The 21035-nt window shown below is 38.7% G+C and overlaps 2 protein-coding genes across 4 annotated transcripts in view; one reads left to right on the top strand and one right to left on the bottom strand.

The window, feature by feature from the left end:
* Positions 1–735: 735 nt before the first annotated feature.
* Positions 736–2795, top strand: LOC108772796 (Krueppel-related zinc finger protein 1). 3 transcript variants are annotated; one of them, XM_018538416.1, is made up of 4 exons: positions 736–909; positions 1212–1386; positions 1526–2036; positions 2201–2795. In XM_018538416.1, exons 3-4 carry the CDS (start codon positions 1652–1654, stop codon positions 2665–2667), a joined length of 852 nt encoding a protein of 283 aa, XP_018393918.1. In that variant the 5' UTR covers positions 736–909; positions 1212–1386; positions 1526–1651; the 3' UTR covers positions 2668–2795. The 3 variants fall into 3 exon arrangements, with proteins under 3 accessions (XP_018393918.1, XP_018393920.1, XP_018393919.1); XM_018538418.1 differs by having other exon boundaries at positions 892–951; XM_018538417.1 differs by lacking the exon at positions 736–909 and having other exon boundaries at positions 978–1386.
* Positions 2796–11258: 8463 nt separating this feature from the next.
* The window catches only part of LOC108772668 (uncharacterized), an 11244-nt gene continuing 1467 nt past the window's right edge, over positions 11259–21035 (bottom strand). The window contains exons 2-7 of the mRNA XM_018538241.1: positions 18223–18710; positions 16763–18082; positions 16261–16273; positions 12906–13262; positions 11757–12606; positions 11259–11620 (exon numbers count right to left, since the gene is read on the bottom strand). Coding sequence (XP_018393743.1) covers positions 11514–11620; positions 11757–12606; positions 12906–13262; positions 16261–16273; positions 16763–18082; positions 18223–18686 — 3111 coding nt within the window. The 5' untranslated portion in view covers positions 18687–18710 and the 3' untranslated portion in view covers positions 11259–11513. The remainder of the gene's footprint in view (positions 11621–11756; positions 12607–12905; positions 13263–16260; positions 16274–16762; positions 18083–18222; positions 18711–21035) is intronic.

The raw sequence follows: 21035 nt of genomic DNA on the forward strand, positions 1-21035 counted from the left end.
AAAATAATCGACTATGATTGATCCATTTCTTACAGCTTGAGACTCAATGCTTTTAGATAATAGCTTATTGTAGAAAGCTTAGTAGAGTTTACAGGAAGCTTTCCAACAAGAGACACAGATATGTAACATAATCATTTATTATCCTTAATATTCGCCAAGAATAAGGATAAAATGATCCCTGTGTTACACAGTGTTACTCGTTGAAAAAGTTCCCGTCTACTTATTCTGAAGAAAAACTCATAAAATATGCATATAAGTATATAAAATAACCAGTGCAGCGATTAAGAAGCATGATAAAGTCCTTTCTTACATTATAGGAATTGTTAGAGTTATCGCTAATTTTGAGCGATATCTAATCATTTATTATATATATTTATATAGCGCATACAAGCGCGAATGCAATTTCAAGAAAATATGAAATTATAATGAAATGAGATAATTGTCTTTCAAACCTTTCCTGTTGTCCTTTTGAGCAATCTACGCTGTTCTACGCGTGTAGTACATTTTGATGACAACCATATATTCGTAAATTTTTCGCCCTTTGCCTCGTACAGGTAATCGAATTTCGGAGCGCGATACGTTGAACTGTGCGTTCCAAAACTCGGATCTGTTCGGTCGACCCCATAAGCCCTCGACTCAAAGTGGTACAGTGTATACATACGAGGTGATGCTGAATGACATACATAGTATACGTGAGCTGCGAAGAGCAGAAACGGCGGCGGCGGCGCGCGGTGGGGAACGAAGCAAGACGGAACGAGTTGACGACAAGCCGACATTCCGCGGACATTCGGAAAGGAGCGAGTGGCAGCGAGGCGACACACTCTCTGTCAGCACGAGACCGTGACATGGTGGAACGAAAGCCGCGCACCGCGCGGAATTTAACATCGACGTATCGTTAAAATCTGCAACGTACGTACGCTGGAAAATGCTTTTTCAATTTGGAACGAATAGGTACGCATCCTGCGTATATCTATATGTATTGTGTTTCTGTGTGTATGCGCGCCAGAGTAAGGTTTTAGAACGCACAGCAGCTGATGCGTAAAAATGGCCGGTACCGATCAGTGATTACGATAGTCAACCGCATATTCACTGATGTTCACGATACAAGTGGATAGGGCCACAGTAGCGTTTGAATTATCTAACACCACTTAGCATGTAAGAGGCAAAAATGAGAGCGTTATCGTAACTAGAATCGTTTTCGATGAATGCAGACAAATTCGCCCAAACCCCTTGACAGTACCGACACTGCCGACGACGACGACGACTCCTCGACAATGCGGAAACGTTCGTTTCGCCAGAGGAGCATCGAAAAAACGACGAGATGAGCGTGATAGAAACAACGGAATTGCACGCGGCGATTGTATTTTTTACGATGATGCTGTTGCAGTAAGACGTTTTTTTTTCAAATCTCTCAATACACCATAATTCTCACACTACATGACAGCTGCGTGACAGCATATACATATATATATATAATAGGCTCAATAAGTCTCTTTAAATTTCCATTCTTCTTTCTTTTTTTTAGGCGACACTGCAGATATTGCAGATATTACTGTAGACATCACAGATGTCGTATATGTGATTAATATCGACAAGTAATTTCTCGAAAGTGGGTACTAAGAAATACTCCCAAACTTCTTTACTTGGTATAATGGCTTACGATCCACGTAACGTGAAACATCCACCAAATACCTCGCAGCGGTCCAACGTGGTTGGATACAGTTATTCTGGCCATCCACCGCAGCATTTCCAGCAAACCGATGAAAATCGGAATGAAAACAATTTGCGCAGCAGCAAAGAACTCTGTCCACAGATCTCACAGCAGTCATCCAGTACACAGACTGTGCAGAAAGTAGACGCTGCGACTATGACGGATCCTTTGCAAATTGATTTTAGGCTTTCGGAATGCCTGGCACGTTGCTCTAGTACGCTAGGTTTACCATACGCGACTAAATACGAGGACTGTGGCACAAATACTACGTATCCAGAAGTAAAAACAAAAATCGAATTTGATATTGAACCGCAGCATATTAATGGTGAGTCGCAGTTAATATTTTATACCGAAACAGCCTTTCGTTTGTAAATTGTAATTGCATATGATAAGATATTTATATGGAATGCTGAAAATATTTGCCTGTATTTCATTGTTCACAATTCTATTAATTCTATATAATGTATAATATAATATATTCTATGCAAGGTATGTTGGTTTACCATTGCCCCGAGTGCGCATATAGATTTGATGATCAGGAGGCACTTCACGAACACCTTGAAGATCATAAACAGAGACCACATATCTGTGATATTTGCGGGGCATGCTTGAAACGAAAGGAACACTTGGATCGCCATAAGCAAGGTCATAATAAAGATAGACCGTATCAATGTAACATGTGTTGTAAAGCATTTAAACGTAACGAGCACTTGGCACGTCATATGATTACTCACTCAGGTAGTAAAAATCAAATTTGTACCGAATGTGGTAAAGCTTTCTATAGAAAAGATCACTTGAAGAAACATTTGCAAAGTCATAATAGTAGTCGAGGCAAACACTTGAATATTTCACAAAACAATCCCAACGATCAACAGCCGAGCGACCAAGGATTGAGTAGTTTTGCTATGATGATGAGGCAATCTGGTCCTCCTGCCCTTTCAATTTTACGGACATAGTTATTATGCTAGAATTACGTGCGTTCTTATCTCCGTCAGCAAGTCATTTTTACTTTACTATTTAGATAATTTTATTCTATAAGCTTTAATACGCGAATGAGCCTTATCCAACATACTCAACTTTACGCGCGCCAAGTACTTTCCTAGATAATTTGTTATCTATATAAGAACTCATGTTCCTAAGGGAATACACCTTATTGCTGTGTATTTTGTCAACAGGTAGATAAGATTACGATAATGTTGTATATCGTTTTTGTAATGTCCTTTATAATACACTGTACGTGTAGAATGTTGTCTGTATATTAAGAATGTACCTGTTGGCATTTTTTTAAACTTGAACAAGTCGATATCAGTTCAAAGTGATAAATGACATATTTTGCTTTATTGCGTTATTCCTAGTCTTTTTATTCTTGGAAGAAATCTTGGAAAAATTAGAGTATCCGATAAATTTTTTGCTTCTACCATATATCAACAGCTACGTTATATTATCGTCTACATCGAGACTCTGTTCTTAAACAGAATCGAGTTTAAGATTTAGTCTTTATGCTTCTTATCTGAAAGCAATATTCTTCGTTTCTTCAAGAGATCAATTTACAAACGTAGGCATTACAAGACAATAGAAATTAATTGTGAAATACAAATATGTTAAATATCTTCCTAAGCGGAGGAGAAAGAATAATGTCAATATAATTTGACAATACAACGCAATAACATGTTGCTTCTACAAGTCATCGATTTTTCTTTACTCCTCCTTTACTTATGAAGTAAGGAATTGAGAGGCAGATTAACGTTATGTTGTAACAGTGTTTTCAATGTCATATATATACATACATATATATATATATATATATGTACATGTAAATAAAAATATGTAATTTTCTTTACATCTTTTCGTGAATGTTAAATATTTCTATCGCATATTTGGAATAATTTATATAATAAGTTTGCACAGTGATTAATAAGAAAGCGTAATAGTATAGTATTTTTGCAATTTGTAGCAAGAATTAACAGATTATTATTGTAGAGCGTTCTGTAGCGAAAAATGAAAATATCATACCTACAGTGGATTGATACATATCTGTAGATAAAAAATATCGTTGCTTGAGAGGAAGAACGGTATTTATCTGTTTATACATATGTACTGTTAAAAATAATTTTATGTCTTTCAAAGACTTGTTAGTGTATAAAATAATCCCGTCTCATTTTACTTTCGTAATTATTACGCGAAGAGAATATATTCTATTTGAATATATCAGGATATTTATTTTACGAAAGAAAAGCTATAAGATAATGTCGATGCTTCCATTTCCAACATTGGTAATACGTTAAATCCGTTATGAGGTTCCGTATACGTTGCATTTGTATGAAAATTCGTAATTTTATTGGCATTTTCTTATTATATCGCTAAGTTGCGCTTCTGTATATTGCATTCAGCCATGCATACACGGACACAAACGTATGTACGAGAGAAGAACAGGATCTAAAAGTCGCTGAAGAGAGGAAACGATAGCATTTTGTCATTAATGCAGTAATCATAATTAAATTAATAAACGATTATTATATAAAAATATCTACCTCGTTTATACACAATTATTAATACATAGTTATTAGGAATGCAAAAACGCATATTCAAATTGGTCATTAATTTTAGCGTCATTCTTGCGCACAAGACCAAAAAAGATAGAAAGCAACGGGAAGGAAGGGGGAGAGAAAGAAAGAGAGAGCGCTACATTTTTTGGGGGGTAATAGCTCTCTGAAATAAATTTGATATGACTCCTTACAATTTATATACATGCATGCATATATATATGTATATATGTTTACGTACATATACATTATGTGTGTGTGTATGTATGCGTGTGTATATATATATATAAAACGAATTGTAAGAAAAAATTAAGTTCATTTTCATGGATATATCTATGTGCATGCGCGCACGCGCGATGTATACAACATATATGGTATATAATGGATACTTATCTGAAGCATCTGAAAAATGTGCACAAATTTTAAACTATTAGTCTCGCGATCTATATTTATCCGCTTTCTAATACACACTATGAGTTTTTCAGAATATTTTTGTTTTTTATTGCCTAACGTTTTCTTTATTTTCCGCGTCTATTTATTTTTTCCATTCCACGTTCTTAGATAGACATTTTAAGCATTCTATATAAAAATAAAACATTGACGTTATATCAGAAAATCGCTTAATTATATCTCTTTCTTGTTCAATATATTTGTCTAGTCTTTTTCTTTTTCTTCACCCTTCTATGTTCATTCATTATATATTAATTTTTGATTTACATACAACGCGTATAATTAGTAGTTTTGTACCCTGGAAGACTACGTGGTACAAATAGTCAACGGTGTAGCAATGTAGAGATAATCGTAAAATGTAAATTAAAATAATTTAAACGAAAAAATCGGTCAAAACATTTAAAAGAGATATAACAAAGCCATCAGTGTCATTTGATAATTTTCCGGGAGTCCTCGAAGTCACTTCGCGTTTGTATTCGTGTATAGTATAATATACATATAAAATTTATACTAAAAGAAAAGAAAGGACTAAAGAATTTCATCATCCTCTCTCTTTCCTCATTGCTTCGATAATATGAAGTAAAAAAAAAAAATAGCATTTGGAGTGTGTTGTGTGAGATTATAGGAAGGCTCGTAGATGATAAGCAAGACGAAAAAATTTATGGAGATTATATTTAAAATTTGTTTCGAAAATACAAACTGAATCGAGCACACTCAACATCTGAATGTATCGCATTGTAAAGACTCGTTCGCGTTTGCATTCTACATAAGACATACTCATATTTCGGAAAAGATCATACTGCTATTAGACAAAAAGCAATTCGTACTTCGAGGTCAGCCGGTCGTTTCACTCGTATGACTTGTACACCTTGTCACGCATCTAATCTATCTGAGAAAAACAAGAATTTGTGAGCGTTTGTACTATGTCGAGGAATTTGTTTGTTTTTTTTTTTTCGTCAATCGTCTGTTAACATATTTATTTAAAAACTTTGTAATTACGCATACGTAATCACGCATACACTCGTAGCACACACTCGTAGCGACAAGGCGTCGATTAAAGGATAAGCCAAAAAGACTAAACGTAATAATAACGACGCGCCTTGGTTTATGCAAAATCTTCCGTTGAACGAGACGCTCTTATTGGCTATATATTTATATTACGCAAATGCATTCTGCAAAAAGTGACTGCTTTGGGGAAAATTCTCGTCAAATAGCTTTAATAATAACAAGCAGTGTAACACACGTTCATCCCTTCAACTTTTGTCTTTTGCACGAACCAATTAATAAAATTACACTCGCACTTGCGATACTCGCGTCTTGTGACGGGACAAATTCACTTTTCTTCCTTTTTCTTTGCCCTATATAGCTTTAATACAGATAATTGAAAGTTTTGATACTGCACATAGAAAAATATGTTTCTCATTGTCATCTCTGCTCCTGAGAGATTCATATCCGAGTACATCGAAATGGTGTCACGTTCCTTTTTTTTTCTTTTTTTAAAATCTTTTTACTACCCTTGTCAAATAGTTTTTATGACGACTAATCAGTTTTTAAGTGGTCGTCTTTATACGATCTACCATTCAACGATATATTCGCTTGTAACAAATAAATTGATAAAAAAAGTAACGAATTTTTTTATATAATGACAATAAAAAAATATCTTTACAAGTATACGCATACTTGTGGCAAGACAGCGGAAGAAAAAATGCCATTTTTTGGCGCTGCCAAAAATTATTTAGCATTATTCGCGCTTCAAACAATGAATACTTATAAAAGAATATCCATGAATCTCATACAATAAGATAGTAAATTATCGAATAATTGTAAACATATAAAAGAAATAAGCTACGTATCGTATATGATTCGCATCGAATGTAAATCGTTGCCGACTTGAAGTCATTTAGTTTTTTATTTATTTTTTTATTTTTTTGCGGTTTCGCATAAAACTAGTAAGCGCGTCGCAAGAGAATCGGATCTTATTTTCTCTATGTTGCTTCTAATCTTACTATTATCATTATTGTTATTATTACTAATATTATTATTGTTGTTTTGTTATTAATGTTATTATTATGATTATTGTTATTACTATGAGTTTATTATCATCATCATCATCATCATCATCATCGTCATCGTCGTCAACATCATCAGCATCATCATCTTCTATAAAACTCATAATTGATGATAAAAGAGAACCAAATATGTCACTGAGACACTTAGTCAAATAGAACGAGCGTGCCTAATACTTCATAGAAATGGCATTTCTATTCAACAACCGTTTTGTTTTCTATAATTATTAAAATTAATCAACGTGATTTGAAAAAAAAATTAATAAATCGGATACATAATTTCTTTCAAGAGAGAAAAAGGCATATAAACGAAATAAATGGCATTCTCGTTCGTCGAATGCGATGATCACATTCGCATATTGTATTTATTCCTTTTGGCTTCGAATGGTTTTGATTTTTCGAAAAAATTAAGAAATCCTGCATATCGACAGGTACGAGGTACACTTGATAATCAAAGATACGACATGTTATATTCCGGAATTCAAGCTATTCCGGATAATATTTTGACGCGTGCAGTCGCAGAAACAGATAATAAAAGACAAAAACGAAGAAGTCGCGGTCGCTCGAACCAACATCGTGGAGGCGGACGAGTGTACACGTAGTTCCGAGAACGGAGAGGCACAACGCGCCGCTTTATCGACTTAGACCTTATCATGGAAAACTATATACGGGTGCGGAAAATCCAGCGCAATATAAAGGCACCGGAAAAGTATTCCTTTTATTTTTTTTTTTTTAGAAACGCATCAACTATTATCTTTCCTTTTTCTACAGGAACATTACTACATCTATGCAGCTCGACGAAACGATCGCTTCTATAAACCATAAGAATAAACTGTTCGCCTCGTCGAGGATGGAAATAGGTTCTTTTTTTTAGCTATCCTTCAAAATAGACCTTGAGCCATTCATTTGTTTGAACAGTATTTCGAACTTTGGAAATATTTGCTTCTTTCTCTCATCCTCCCGCTTTCCTTTCTCCCGTCTTTTTCTCTCTCTTTCTTTCTCTTATAAAGCTATTTATTTTTTTTTTTTCATTATCTTTCATCTTTCGTTTTATTATTTATATATCCTGCCTACTATCTGCAAATAAAACAGGTTACTTTCCTCAAGACTTGTATTATTTCCATATATATTCTTGTTTCTTCTCACATGTAGGACGTATGATAAATTTCGCGCTCTTTTTTCCAAGAGGACATAAAAAGACAACAATAGTGATCAAAATAGATCAAAATAGACGTCACTACATCGTCTTTTCATGTCACTCTATTATCTGGACTATAACTTTCGTCTTAACCAAAAATCAATTCGGTGGCATCTTTTCCATTTGTCAATCTTTAAGCAGTTCGATTAATGATCCCTAAATTAAAAGACTATATATATATTAAAGGTCTACATTATTTTCTAATTAAAAATTAATTTTTTATAAGCTTTTCTTTTTGAGGTGTGTTTTTACACACATCTCAAGAATTGTTATATACTTTGCGTTACAGGAAAAATTAGGTATACATCTTAAACTTTCCTCTAACAAATTTAAAAGAAAAGAGCGCGATATTTGGCACGTCCCGCGAACAGCTTTTAGCTTTTCTTTTCTTCTATTTCTTCCTTATCTAATAGTATGTATATCTGTATATAAACTCTTACTCGCTAATGTATAATTTAAAACTAACGCTCTGCCTCGACAATTACAAGTACGTGGCAATGAAATATCTTAATATTAATTGATCTCTTACATACGGTTTTTAGTATACACATGTATAGGTATATACCAGTGTATGAAATAATTGTAATATATCATTATATTTGAGGTCTGACGAAACCTGAATTTTCTGTTACTCAAAACGCGATTTTTGTTAGAGATATGATGAAAAAGATAAAAATAGCGCATAGAAAGATATTATTCATCTCATTATTGCAATAAGCATCTACGAAAAAGAATATAAGTGCAATTGGACATTTTATGACCATATTATTACGTATTTTTCAACGTAGCGTGATAATATATGTAAATAGTAAATACTGTAATTACATCTCGAACTAGTATCTTTATAAACATTCTGCTTGTAAATTATAAAACATTTTAATATTGATAACCTTTTTTATCAAAGCTCAGCAAAATCAACAGAGATACATAATTGTGTATTCGGAATTTTTATTTCTATAATAATAAAGGTAAATTCTTATGTTTCTCATCATATTTCTAACTTTCACGTCGCAATATGCATGTTTATATAATATATACACGCGTCCGTCGTTAATTCTCTTTCTCTATAATATTTATGAATATATAAAGACAAATAATAATAATTGTAATAATAACAATAATGATAATGATAAGAAATAATAACAATGACAATGATAATGATGATGATAATAATTTGTAAAAAATATGTATGTGTGTGTGAGACGTGCGTAACCATGCACACAACGGTACCTATGATTATACATACAAGTATCTGACAAATATCTATTAGTATGGCAAGAAAAAAGTTGAAAAGAAATAAATTTAAAATGAATGGCACGAACATTAAGACTAAAAGGAGGCAAAAATATAAACTTAAAACGCAGATAATTGATAATTACATCAAATGTCCGCTGTCGGGAACGATCACAGTCTGTGAAGAGATTTGCGATGTGGATAAATATGAAAATTAAAGACTATACCTTACACACACACACACAAACAAACAAACAAACACACACACACACACACCTACATATATGTTTATACTTAAAAATACATACTTAAAAAATTAATCTTATATATATAATCTATATATATATTTATTAATCAGTATTCAACGAATGTAACGAATATAAGAAGTCCAACGAAAAATATGTATAAAAACAATGTAAAGTCATATAAAAATTATAAAGGCTAGTTAAACATGACAAGTGCTCAATGCTACGATAAGTCACAAAAGAAAATAAGGAATATATTTGCTCCAATTATTTGGGCAAATATGTTTGGATTTACATGTAATATAATACACATATAGATCCTGCATACACATCCACATGCATCCACGCACACACAAGAGAAAAATTTGGAACCATCATAAAAATATAAAATACCGTCAACTTTATATATTATACTAAATTTTAATAAAACAAAATATGATTTTTATCTATCATGAAACATTGCTACGCTTTAAAATTTTTTTTCATAGAGCATAACCAAAAATTTATAATCAATATAAATAATTTCCCTTTATGCACTAAAAAAATCAAATAATTCTACTCATTTATAAAATAAAAAACACTGTTTTCTAATCGGTGGGTTAACTTGTAACTCTATTATAATGTGTATTAGGAATATTTTACGTGTAATTTTCATTCCTTTTACACTATTTGCACTTGTAATGTTGTTCAACAAAAATTAAAAAATATTGACAATTACCACACATATCACTCATATAAATGTAAAAGCAATGCTATAAAAAAATAAAATAAAGAGATGTGTTATCTCCCTTATGCACACACGCACGCACGTACGCACACACACACGCGCGCACGCGCGCTCTCTTTCTCTCATCGAATCGCTTAGTTTCTAAGTTACATTTTTCATAAAAATATCTTCTTTTTCCTCGTCGTACACGACGTATGGCAAGAATTTTTGACTTGTAGTCAAATTTCTACTCTAGAGTTTCCGTGGAAAATTAGTACTTTTCCCACATATTATGTACTTTTGTTTGTGCTATAAAGAGCATATAAGTGTCTATGACTGTTTTTTATTTTTTATATATTATTATTTCGAAAAAAGCATTTTTTCTAAAAGATACGCTTTATTATATTTTACGAATCGCTCCTATATTACATTTACATACAAACAGGATGTCCAATTATATAATCAATGAAGAAACATTTTTTTTCACACATATTTGAATAAAATAAATAACATTTTTTATATTAAATAAATTTGTAATATGTATTTTGTAAAATTTGATTGCTGATAACTTTACCATAATACTATTATATGCAAAATGACTAGAAAATTAATTATGTGAAAAAACGTCATTTTTATATCTCTCTAAAAAAGAAAAAAAACAAAAAATCTTGATAAAAGTGATTTTGAGTTTGTTGAGTTTCCACCCAGACAAACATTATCTTTATAAAATAATTTGTCATTTTCAAAATGAAACATTGTAAAAAGAAATATATCAGTTCTAGTTTAGTTTCGAGGAAGATTTATTATAATTGGACATCTCTTGTGTATTTGCGCAAAATATTATCATGTCTCTTGATGTATAACATTATTACGGGAACATTACTGGCAATGAAAATTACATGACAAATATAACAAGTTGTCAAGTCAAAAATAAATGAAGACTTGAAGAAGGAATGAGACATCACTTTCCTCCTTTTCCCTATTATATTGAGAAGACAAAATGAGAGGAAGTTTAAAAGCACAAAAGTAACGTAAATACATTTATAAAATTCATTCAATTTAAATCATGAGTCAGTCTCAGAGCTACTTATTATCGTCGTTGGCGATGATAGTGACAATTAATTAGCATCTTGGTGTTACCTCTTCATCGAGGTCCTCTTCTCGTCTCAGAAATCTTTAACGTGCCCCAAAAAGTTAAGCTCATGTGACTGATAATGACCAGACGTAGCGAGTGGTGTGACGCTTGATTGATGTGCTACATTTACTGCCGTTAAATGATGATGATGTAGCGAATGATGCGATGTATGAGTATGAAGAATGTTATTTGGATGGGGAACCTGGAAGTTCCCTGGTGGCGGGGCTCAGGACAGGAGGGAACCCGGATGTCCACCCGGAAGAACAGATGACGCTGAAACGGTTGTGGTTTGCATACTCGAAACATTATTTTGTTGTTGATTCTGTTGCGTACCTACAACACAAAAATCATATACATATGGATGGTATGATGTGAGAAGAGGAATAGGCAAGAATAATTTGAAGCTTGCATTTGATATTTCGTACAGGACGTAATTAGTACATAATTAGAAAATGCACGTGCTTCTTACCAGCGTTTTGACTTAATTCAGCCTTCACTCTTCTCGCAATGTGACTTCTGGTATGTTTCCGTAAATGATCCTTCCGATAAAATCCTTTGCCACATTCAGTGCACACGTGTCGCTTCTCCCCAGAATGTATTACAAAATGTAGCGTTAACTGTTCCTTTCTTTTAAAAGCTTTCAAGCAAACGGTGCAAACGTAAGGTCGCTCAGGATTGTGGCTCTGTTTATGACGCGTAAGATGGTCTTTTCGTTTCAAGCCAGCGCCACATATGTCACAAACGAATCTTCTCTCTAAAGTGTGACCTAAAAGGTGCTGCTCTAACAATTCTCGTTCAGGATACGCCATATGGCATTCAGGACAACAATATAATGTCGAACCATCCAACGCTGTCGTTAAACGAATTTCGCCAGGTTTCGGACGTGGCTTCTTCTCCTTCGGTGTCTTCTTCTTTTTCTTCTTTTTATTATTCGGTGACATCATTATATTGGGCGTTGTTGTAGTTGCCACAGCCACCGAAGTTGTTTGCGCCATTTCCGACTCTTTTTTAATACTCTCGGCAGAATACTTGAGAAAATGATGTAAACTCAATGGCAAAGTGCTAGCTGGCAAATGACTGAGATAATCAGCTACAGTGGAACCAGGAGTCGCGAGCGACTGCCATGTTGCGGGCATGGTAGCTGGCGTTTGCGTATGAGCGTGCTGTTGATGATGTTGGTGCATCGTGTAATCCTGTTGAGTGCCATTCGTAGTGGTCTCTCCATTCCGCTGTTGCTCCTCAGCCTTCTTTTCCTTATTCTTGTCTTTGTCTTGAAGAAGGTTGCAAACATCTTGTTGATTTATAGTTTCCGTGGATTGCTATGCAAAAGAATACGTATATACACTTAAAATTCAAGAACTTTCCATCGTTTTATTTTATTCTTATAATAATTTTGATATCGAAATTATAGAACTCTAATCGACGGAGAGAGGGATTCGTTCTCATGTCATGTAAACTGCTACAGAATGATGCAGAAAAACAGTTTTTATAAACAATCCCTCACGAGATCTATCGCTTATTTATCACATTTACGACAATAAAAATAAAATAAGGAAGGTAAATACGTTTATTAGAATTGTAAATTGTAATAAACTATAAAAGAGAAGTTGCGTTTTACCTGATGATACGATCGTTTCTCTTGCATTCCAGGCGAGTTGGCTGGTCGTTGCTGAACCGATTGAGCTTGAGTGTACGGCACATTGGGATAATGATGAACATTAGAACTGTTGGGATAGCTAGTTTTATTGTTCATCATCACTTGCGACTGAGCCGACTGTACGCCGTTGTTCTCGGGACGGTATTTTCCCACAACCGGCACTCCAATCGGAGGCTGGTTGGGAAAATGATTGGCGTAACGCGCACCTGCACCACTCGAGCTATCGGTCGCAAACTGATGGATGCTCGGTATGGTGCTAGGGAAGTGACCTCCGAACGGTGGGAAATTCATTGCAGACCGTAAGCAGAATTCGTGTATCTGGAAAGAAAGAAAGCAGATATTGAAAGGGAGAGGAAAACATTCGAATAGGAAAAATTCAAAGTAACTAAATGCGAAAGAGACGTGCATCTCCTTAAGCGAAGTGTGAAAGAAATAAAACGCGAATGGACCCGCGAATGGAAGCGAGCCGAGAGGCCGTCGCCAGCCGCGTTCCACCAACAAATCGCTCCGTTTCGCATCGCGTACCTCTACGCATGCCGATGCAACGGCATCTCGGCTCGCTGGCATAACTTTGTCTATGTAAAGACGCGGCCGACAGCCGAGGAGGAAGAGGAGGTGGTGGCGGAGGCGGCAGCGGTGGCGGTAGCGGCGCCGATGACACCGATGACGACGAAGATGACGGACGACGACACCGAGCGACGCCCGGCGTTATATTTACTCACAACGATGTCCCTCTCCCCATGTTTCCTCGCCGTACCGGATGTGATCCTTTCTTCGCACTCTTCAGAGGAGATTCTCGTGAGATAGAGACGAAAGTCACGAGAAAGAGAGACAGAGGGAGAGAGAGAGAGAGAGAGAGTGTACGGGGGCAAGATTCTTCTCGCACGTGAGGATACGCCAGAGAAAGACGATCGGAGAAAGAGAGCGGGAGGGAGACGGCGAGAATGAGAGAGAGAGCGTCAAAGCGCGTCGGTAGACACGCACCACGCCACACTACACGACCACACTACTCTCCGTCTGTCGTCGATCAGCGTCCGTCACGACGGATGTACGCGGGTGGCGATGACGGTCAGCACTGTCAGCAGGCGGATTGACTCGTCCTACGAAAGCTTACCCGCCACCTGAACGCTGTGACAACCTCACGTATGATCGTGCAACCGGCGACCAAGGCGATTCGCGGCCAAGGACACGCCACGGCTAGACGCACACACGGCGCTCACCACCCCTCTCGTTCGCGTAACGAACGTGCAGGTCTACCGGGCGCCGCACTCGAGAACATCGCCGACGGAGAAAAAAAAAAAGAGGATGCGACCGGACAAAAAAAAACCCGCCGACGGAAGATAGCCGTGGAAGATGGGGTGCCCGCGCGCGCGCGCGCGGAGGGGAAGTCGATTGTCGAGGGGACGCGTTATACCCGCGTAGGGACGCAATCGCCAGCCGGTCCTCCTCTCCTCTCCTCCCCGCGGCCCCTCCGCGCCCCACCTCGTCCGATACTTAGTCGATACGCAGCGTGGGACCATCGCCGCGCACCAAACTCACGAGAGAGAGAAAATGGCCGTGCCGACACGACTCGCAGTCCCGCGCGCACCGCGCGACCAGCCGAAGTCTGAGAGATATGGGAATGTCGCTTACCATTCGGTAACCCTCGCTCGAGCACGCCTAGATCAGTTTTTCCACGCAACCGGCTGTCACCGGAGAAAGATTCCTCGTACGGTGTACAGTTGACACCTGTCTCTCAAGCCGGTGCCCCCATCCCACCTATCCGCCCTCTACTGTGCCAGCCTCTTAACTATTTTTTCTCTCTCCCGGATCTCCCGACGCGACGCGACGCGACGGCGACGCATCTCACCGGCGGCGCCGCGGCGTGAAAGGGGGCGAAAATGCCCGAATCGCGAGCAACAAAAATCTTAATTTGCGCCTTTTTCCCGCCGACATGCCCCTTACATCCCCTCTACGATAGACTCGCCCTTATACTCTCGCATCTCGATACATACATTAGTAATTTAAATATCGTTATACGCCTATATATATTATGACATAATCTAACGAAATCATATTTTCTAAAGGAAATAACTACAAAAGGGTATAATGTGTGACGCGAATCTCATTAGAGAGGCGAGAATGTTTTTGTATTAAATGTATGTTTTATTTCAGTTTTCTCCTCCAATATTTATGTAAGTAACAATGAAAATGACTTACATTCTACTTATTCTAACTACGATAATGGTATATATATCTGTATAATATTATGATAATAAAATAATAATATTTCTTGTACAGTTACCCATTGCCTTTAATTGTGATACTTATAATAAGTTTTTTTTTTTCCATGTATACATACACCTTTATAAAAAAGCTTTTTCAGGTGAATCACGATTCATCGATTTGGTTAACATTCGAGAATTTTTTAGTTCTCTATACGCTGTCATCTTCGTCGATATTTTTTTATATATCTTTTATCGTATCATTTATCGTGCCCAATTGAGAAGAATTCACGCAAGTAACTTCGCATTTCTCCGTAACGATCCTACGACGTGCAAAAGTACTTTTACACGATCAATATTACATCATGATGAATCCTTTGCAGATTGCGAAGAATTATCGATTGTAGAAACACTGATTTCAGAACAGGGTGCGTCTGATTACGTTTGTAATCTGATGCGTTTCAGTAATTTTTTTTTTTTTGCTCCTTCATCATTAACCCCTTCCCTACCATTTCTGAAAAAGTACTAAACGTTATGGATTCTTTATATGTAATTCTACCACCAACTCGTTATTCGTACAGCACGGGTTCGATCGTTCCTAACGCTTTGCGTCTTTGCGAAGGCAACATATGCAATGATCTAAATTATAGAAAAGTGTAAGCATGCTTCCGTTGATATATTCCTACAAAATACAAATTGAACTTACGATTTATCGGCAGATTCCCTTATAATGTCACAATTGTATTGCATAAGAGAAATAAATAGATTCACCTCGCGCATACGGCACATATCAATATTACATTTCCTCTCACATTCATGAAAATTCGCACGTGTATTTACAAACTCTGTTCAATGCCGTATTTCTCACGCGTTGATTCTTTCATTACGTATCTTTTATCATCGTCGTGAAAGCGAATTATTATTCAAATGTAATCGAATTAATATTATTATTATTATTAGCCCAAAACTCGATCGCCATGTGGGGTGAATCAAAGTTTGCGCTTTCAAAAATATATGTTTTTGTTTTTGTGTGTGTATTTCTATATATATATATTTTTTTTTTTATTCATTTATATATATATTTATATATAAACTTCATATTTATTTCTAACTTGCGTCATGGAACTGGATCAGCGACAAAAACAATCTTATTTGAGGCGAGCGGCGACTGTCGCTTCTTTCCACGTACGCTATAACGTGTACGTAAAAGACAAATATTTGTGTGTATATGCATTTTGTCACTTCAGCTCTCAACGCGCTTTACAAGATCATAATTATTATAAACACGTACGCGAACATGTTGTGCCGTGATCAAAGGTGATTTAAACCGATGGCGCGAGCATCTCGATCCTAACAAACTGGCTTTGTGTCGATGGACAAGGACGTACAGTTTAAAGAAATGAAGGAGGTGTTTAAAATGCTTTTCGAAGAGACTATAATGAAGTAATCTGCAGTAATCAACTAGCCAACGAAACTTTCGTCCAATAACATGAATTTTCCTATCGAATTTGAAAACCTCAATCAGCAAGTACGCTACGTCGTGTACGATATCTAGCGTGCTGATGATTGAAACGAAAGTACCGCCCAAGTTGATTTGGGGCGGTATGCTGTTGCTAATGCTGTTGCTGTTGCTGTGGTTGCTGCGGTTGCTGTTGCTGCTGTGGTTGTGGCTGCTGCTGTGTCTGTTGCGATTGTTGCTGCTGCTGTGGTTGCTGCGGCTGCTGTTGTTGTTGTTGTTGCTGTTGCTGCTGATGATGAAGCATAGTCATAGCTCCAGTTTCAGCCGCTGTAGGCAAAACTACAGTAGACTGTTCATTAACCGCTATCTGAATCTGCGCTTGGGATCCTTGTGCTACTTGTATCTGAATCTGCTGCAATTCGGGCTGTTGTATCTGCTCCACTTGTGTGTCCGACGCTTGAGTCTGCGTCGAATCGTTCGTCGTATTCAATGGATCCTCCTTGGCACGCTTAGTAAGATGAGATCTCGCGTGCTTTCTAAGGTGGTCTTTCCGATAGAACGCCTTACCGCATTCGGTGCAAACTTCGGTCTTTTGACCAGAATGTATAACAAAATGAAGATTCAAGTGTTCTTTTCGTTTAAAACCTTTCATGCAAACGGAACAAATGAAAGGCCTATCAGGATTATGGCCTAACTTGTGCCGTTCCAAATGTTCCTTTCGTTTAAGACCAGCGCCGCAAATGTCGCATATAAATCTCCTCTCTATTTTATGTCCAATCAAATGCTGCTCCAAACTTTCCTTCTCCGGATATGCCATGTTACATTGAGGGCAGCAAAATAGAGTCGTACCATCTAGAGCGGTGACTATGCTCACCTGTCCCGGTTTTGGTTTCTTCGGTTTCGGTGGTTTCTTTTTATATTTTTTTTTCCGCTTCGGTTTCGTTCCTGGCTCCTGTTCTTCAACAACATCGGGAATGATCGCCGTTTCTCCTCCGGCGACTGTAATCTGCACAGCTTGATCTGTCGTAGTTGTACTTCCGGAAGCATCGAGACCATCCGGTCCGAGCGGACTGGATTCAATGGTAGCTTCTCTTTTAATAGTCTCCGCCGAAAATTTGAGAAAATGTTGCAAACTAAGAGGCAAAGTACTTGTTGGCAGTCTAGAAAGGTAATCCGCAACTGTGGATCCTGGAGCAGCGAGACTCTGCCAACTGGCTGGCATAGAAGTGATGAATTCTTCACTCTGATTACCTTGACTCTTAACACCGCCTCGCTTAATAAGAGCCACGGGTGTCGTACCTTCCTTGATATCCTCCTTGGACTCCTCTATGCTCTCTCGTAGAATCAAGTCTTGAGGAATCTGAGCGACTACAGTCAGACCTTCGGGCGCTCCCGGAAGTTGTACAGTCTGTTGAATGGTCTGTTGAGACGTGGTAGTCACAGCGGTAGACGTACTTTGTGTCGTTTGATCAGACCTGTAATCGAATATCGGACAATCAAATTAGTGACAATCGGTAAAATCTTTTTTTTTTTCTAAAATTCGTTGCTTTTGCAGTTTGTACAAAACGTACAATATGACATAATACGCAAGTTATAAAATGTTCAATACACTTACGTTTGCGTAGTCGCTACAGTGTTTTGCGGTTGTACTTGAATTTGAACACCATCCGCGCCTTGTTGACTGTAGGCAACGGTGAGAACGGTAGCTGCTCCCTGTGGAAACTGACTCAGGGATATCGGCGCCAAATGATACTTTGGCTGATCGCCATTTCCGCCTTGTGCCACGCTAGGATTAACCACCTGTATCTGGACAGTCTGCTGTTGCTGCGTACCATCCTTTCCCGGGACAGTGATAGGCAAAGTAATAATTTGTTGTTGTTGACTATTACCACTCTGAGCGACCGCGAAACCGTTCGGATCAACCGGCCTCAAATAATGAACTCCACCTTCACCACCGGATAAAACTCCCACCACCTGTCCTCCAGTGGTAAGATTCTGTGCAAATTTCGCTGTGGCGAATTGATGAACAGTACCGGTCGGCAACGAGCCAGTAAATCCAGGAAAAGGTGTAAAATTCATTTTTCAAAGTTTCGACGATTACACCTGTAACAGAAAAAGATCCATTCTCGTGATTTCAGCAGTCGATTACAAAATTTGTTTAATCTCTAAAATTCAACGTTTCCAAGAAAAGGTACAACCGTTGTAGCTACTCTCTTAAGAAGAGAGATCAGACAAGGAGGCTTGACTGTATATTGTAAGACATTATGTTCATACACAGGATAGTTTGAAAATTAATCTAGAATTTTCTTTTTAACCACTGATATACATTTACATTTGATGTGTGTTGGATAGATATGTGCGAAATTAGAAAGATGTAACAGCATCAATTTTAGAAAGACAAAAATGTATGATGCAGCTTGCGATAAATAAATGAGAAATGCCTTATTATCACATAAGTGTTAAAGTCGATGCACCGTTTATTAAACGCGCGCGCGCGCGTGTAACAGAATTTTATTCATTTGTTTCCATCGTATTTTTGGTATACGAATGCAAATCAAAAAGATTTATTTAAATCAATTATTTGAATAAATCATGATAGAGAGAGAACGTACAAAAAACTTGAATTTACAAATACAAGAATGCTCATGCTTCTAGAATATTTCATTTGGCAGTGTAACAAAAGTGTAATATCTGAGTGTCACACACACACACACACACACACACATCCATTGTTTCAATTAACAAAATCGAAAATAAAATTAAGAGATAGACACAAAACACATGGTGTCGCCACGCGTTAGCGAACGATAGCAAGATCGTCTCTCCATCTCGACCCGTCCATACACATAACGCGAAAAAGTCGAGTCTTCATCCCGGCGAGTAGGCTTTAACCTAATCCATCCAAACTGACTCGGCCATCCTTGCCCTACGTATCTGTCGCCTTCGCGACAAAGTCAGAGTTCGACATCCGAGCAAGTGGCCGCGAGGTGAATAACGTGCTTCCAATTCAGAGAGCCTTAGTGATATCGTTCCGCGTGCACAAGGGTGGGGTGAGGGCTCCCCCACTTCACCCCCTGCCCCTACCTAAAAGGGATCCGGGAGCAGGGAGGATAGTCGCGCGTCAAAGTGGCCCAGGATCCCACCTCACTCCACTGCACTGCCATCCACTGCGGCGACGACGGTGCCCCTACGGGTGCCGTACGGGGTAGGAGCGCGTTGAGGGTAGGGGGAAGGTATCATAGGTGGGAACCTACCGCGAAATAGAGCTCTCGGCTCTCCTCTTTCTCTCGCGCGCGCCTCGCGTTGCCTCCTCAAAACGTGGCGTATACCGCGGCGAGAATGGAACGAGAAAGAAGGCGAATTGACAAGGGTAGGGGTATGTCAAGAAAGAAGGGAGTCGAACCTCGGCACACCGAACATTCCCCGGGGAAGGGGAACGCGAAAACGTCAGGGGGCGAAGCGAAGGTAACCCGTGGCTAGCGGGTGGGCGGCCAGACCCGGCGCGCCGCGCGCGCCAGACGAATTGGGGCAATGATGACAATAATAACGACAAACTCAGGCAATCCCCACCACCCTCAGGAACGTTCCGTAGGGATCCTACCGTTTTGTTGACGCGGGAAGAGAGAACGAGGTTAAGATATTCGCGGACGTGGGTGTATCCGCCTCTCCCCCACCCCCGATAATCCAAGGGCCAAGGAGATTGCTCCTCCGGACGAACGGGGGAGAGAGAGAGAGAGAGAGAGGGAGAGAAAATTCTTCGGATGTGCGAATTTACGAATTTCGACGCTCTCGGACGTGGGCCGTGAGGCGCTACGCTTCACTCGCCGTCGACAACACCGTGTACGCGGAATGGCGTACGCGACTGATCGGACGGCTCCGTTATCGCTCGTACCGACGCCCGACGCTAGTCTACATTCGGCTGGACGCTCTCGTATCGTAAGACGCGCATGTCGTAATGGCGCAACGATTCTCCTGAGGCTAAGTTTATCCTCGTCTCTCACGCGCCCGCTCTCTCTCTCTCTCTCCCCCTCCCTCTCTCCTCCCGCCCGTCCTCACGTACTCGAACAATGCCTCGGATGCCCCCTGTCTACGAGTTTCCCCCCTTCGTTTCGATCAAGCGCTCCGCGAACACCGCGCGCATATGTATACCACGTAATGCAGATTTTTCACAAGATCCGCGGGCGTCTAGACGAGCTATAGGGGCGTTTCGCGTTACTGCGCGCGCGGGACGCTGCACGCCAAACGGATCGGCGATTGTCGTCGCGCAACGACGACGTCGTCCCGCATCGTTTCCTTCCCGCCTTCCTCTCCTCACGCCGAGGCTCGCGATCTGCGCGTTCTTGGTCTCGGAACACTCGACAGCTAGACGCGAGGCGTTGGTTGTCGCCAGAGGAAAAAACGACGCGAACGTTGCGAAAGCGTCGTCTC

This window comes from Cyphomyrmex costatus, unplaced genomic scaffold (genome assembly GCF_001594065.2).
Source record: "Cyphomyrmex costatus isolate MS0001 unplaced genomic scaffold, Ccosl1.0 scaffold193, whole genome shotgun sequence".
Taxonomy (NCBI): domain Eukaryota; kingdom Metazoa; phylum Arthropoda; class Insecta; order Hymenoptera; family Formicidae; genus Cyphomyrmex; species Cyphomyrmex costatus.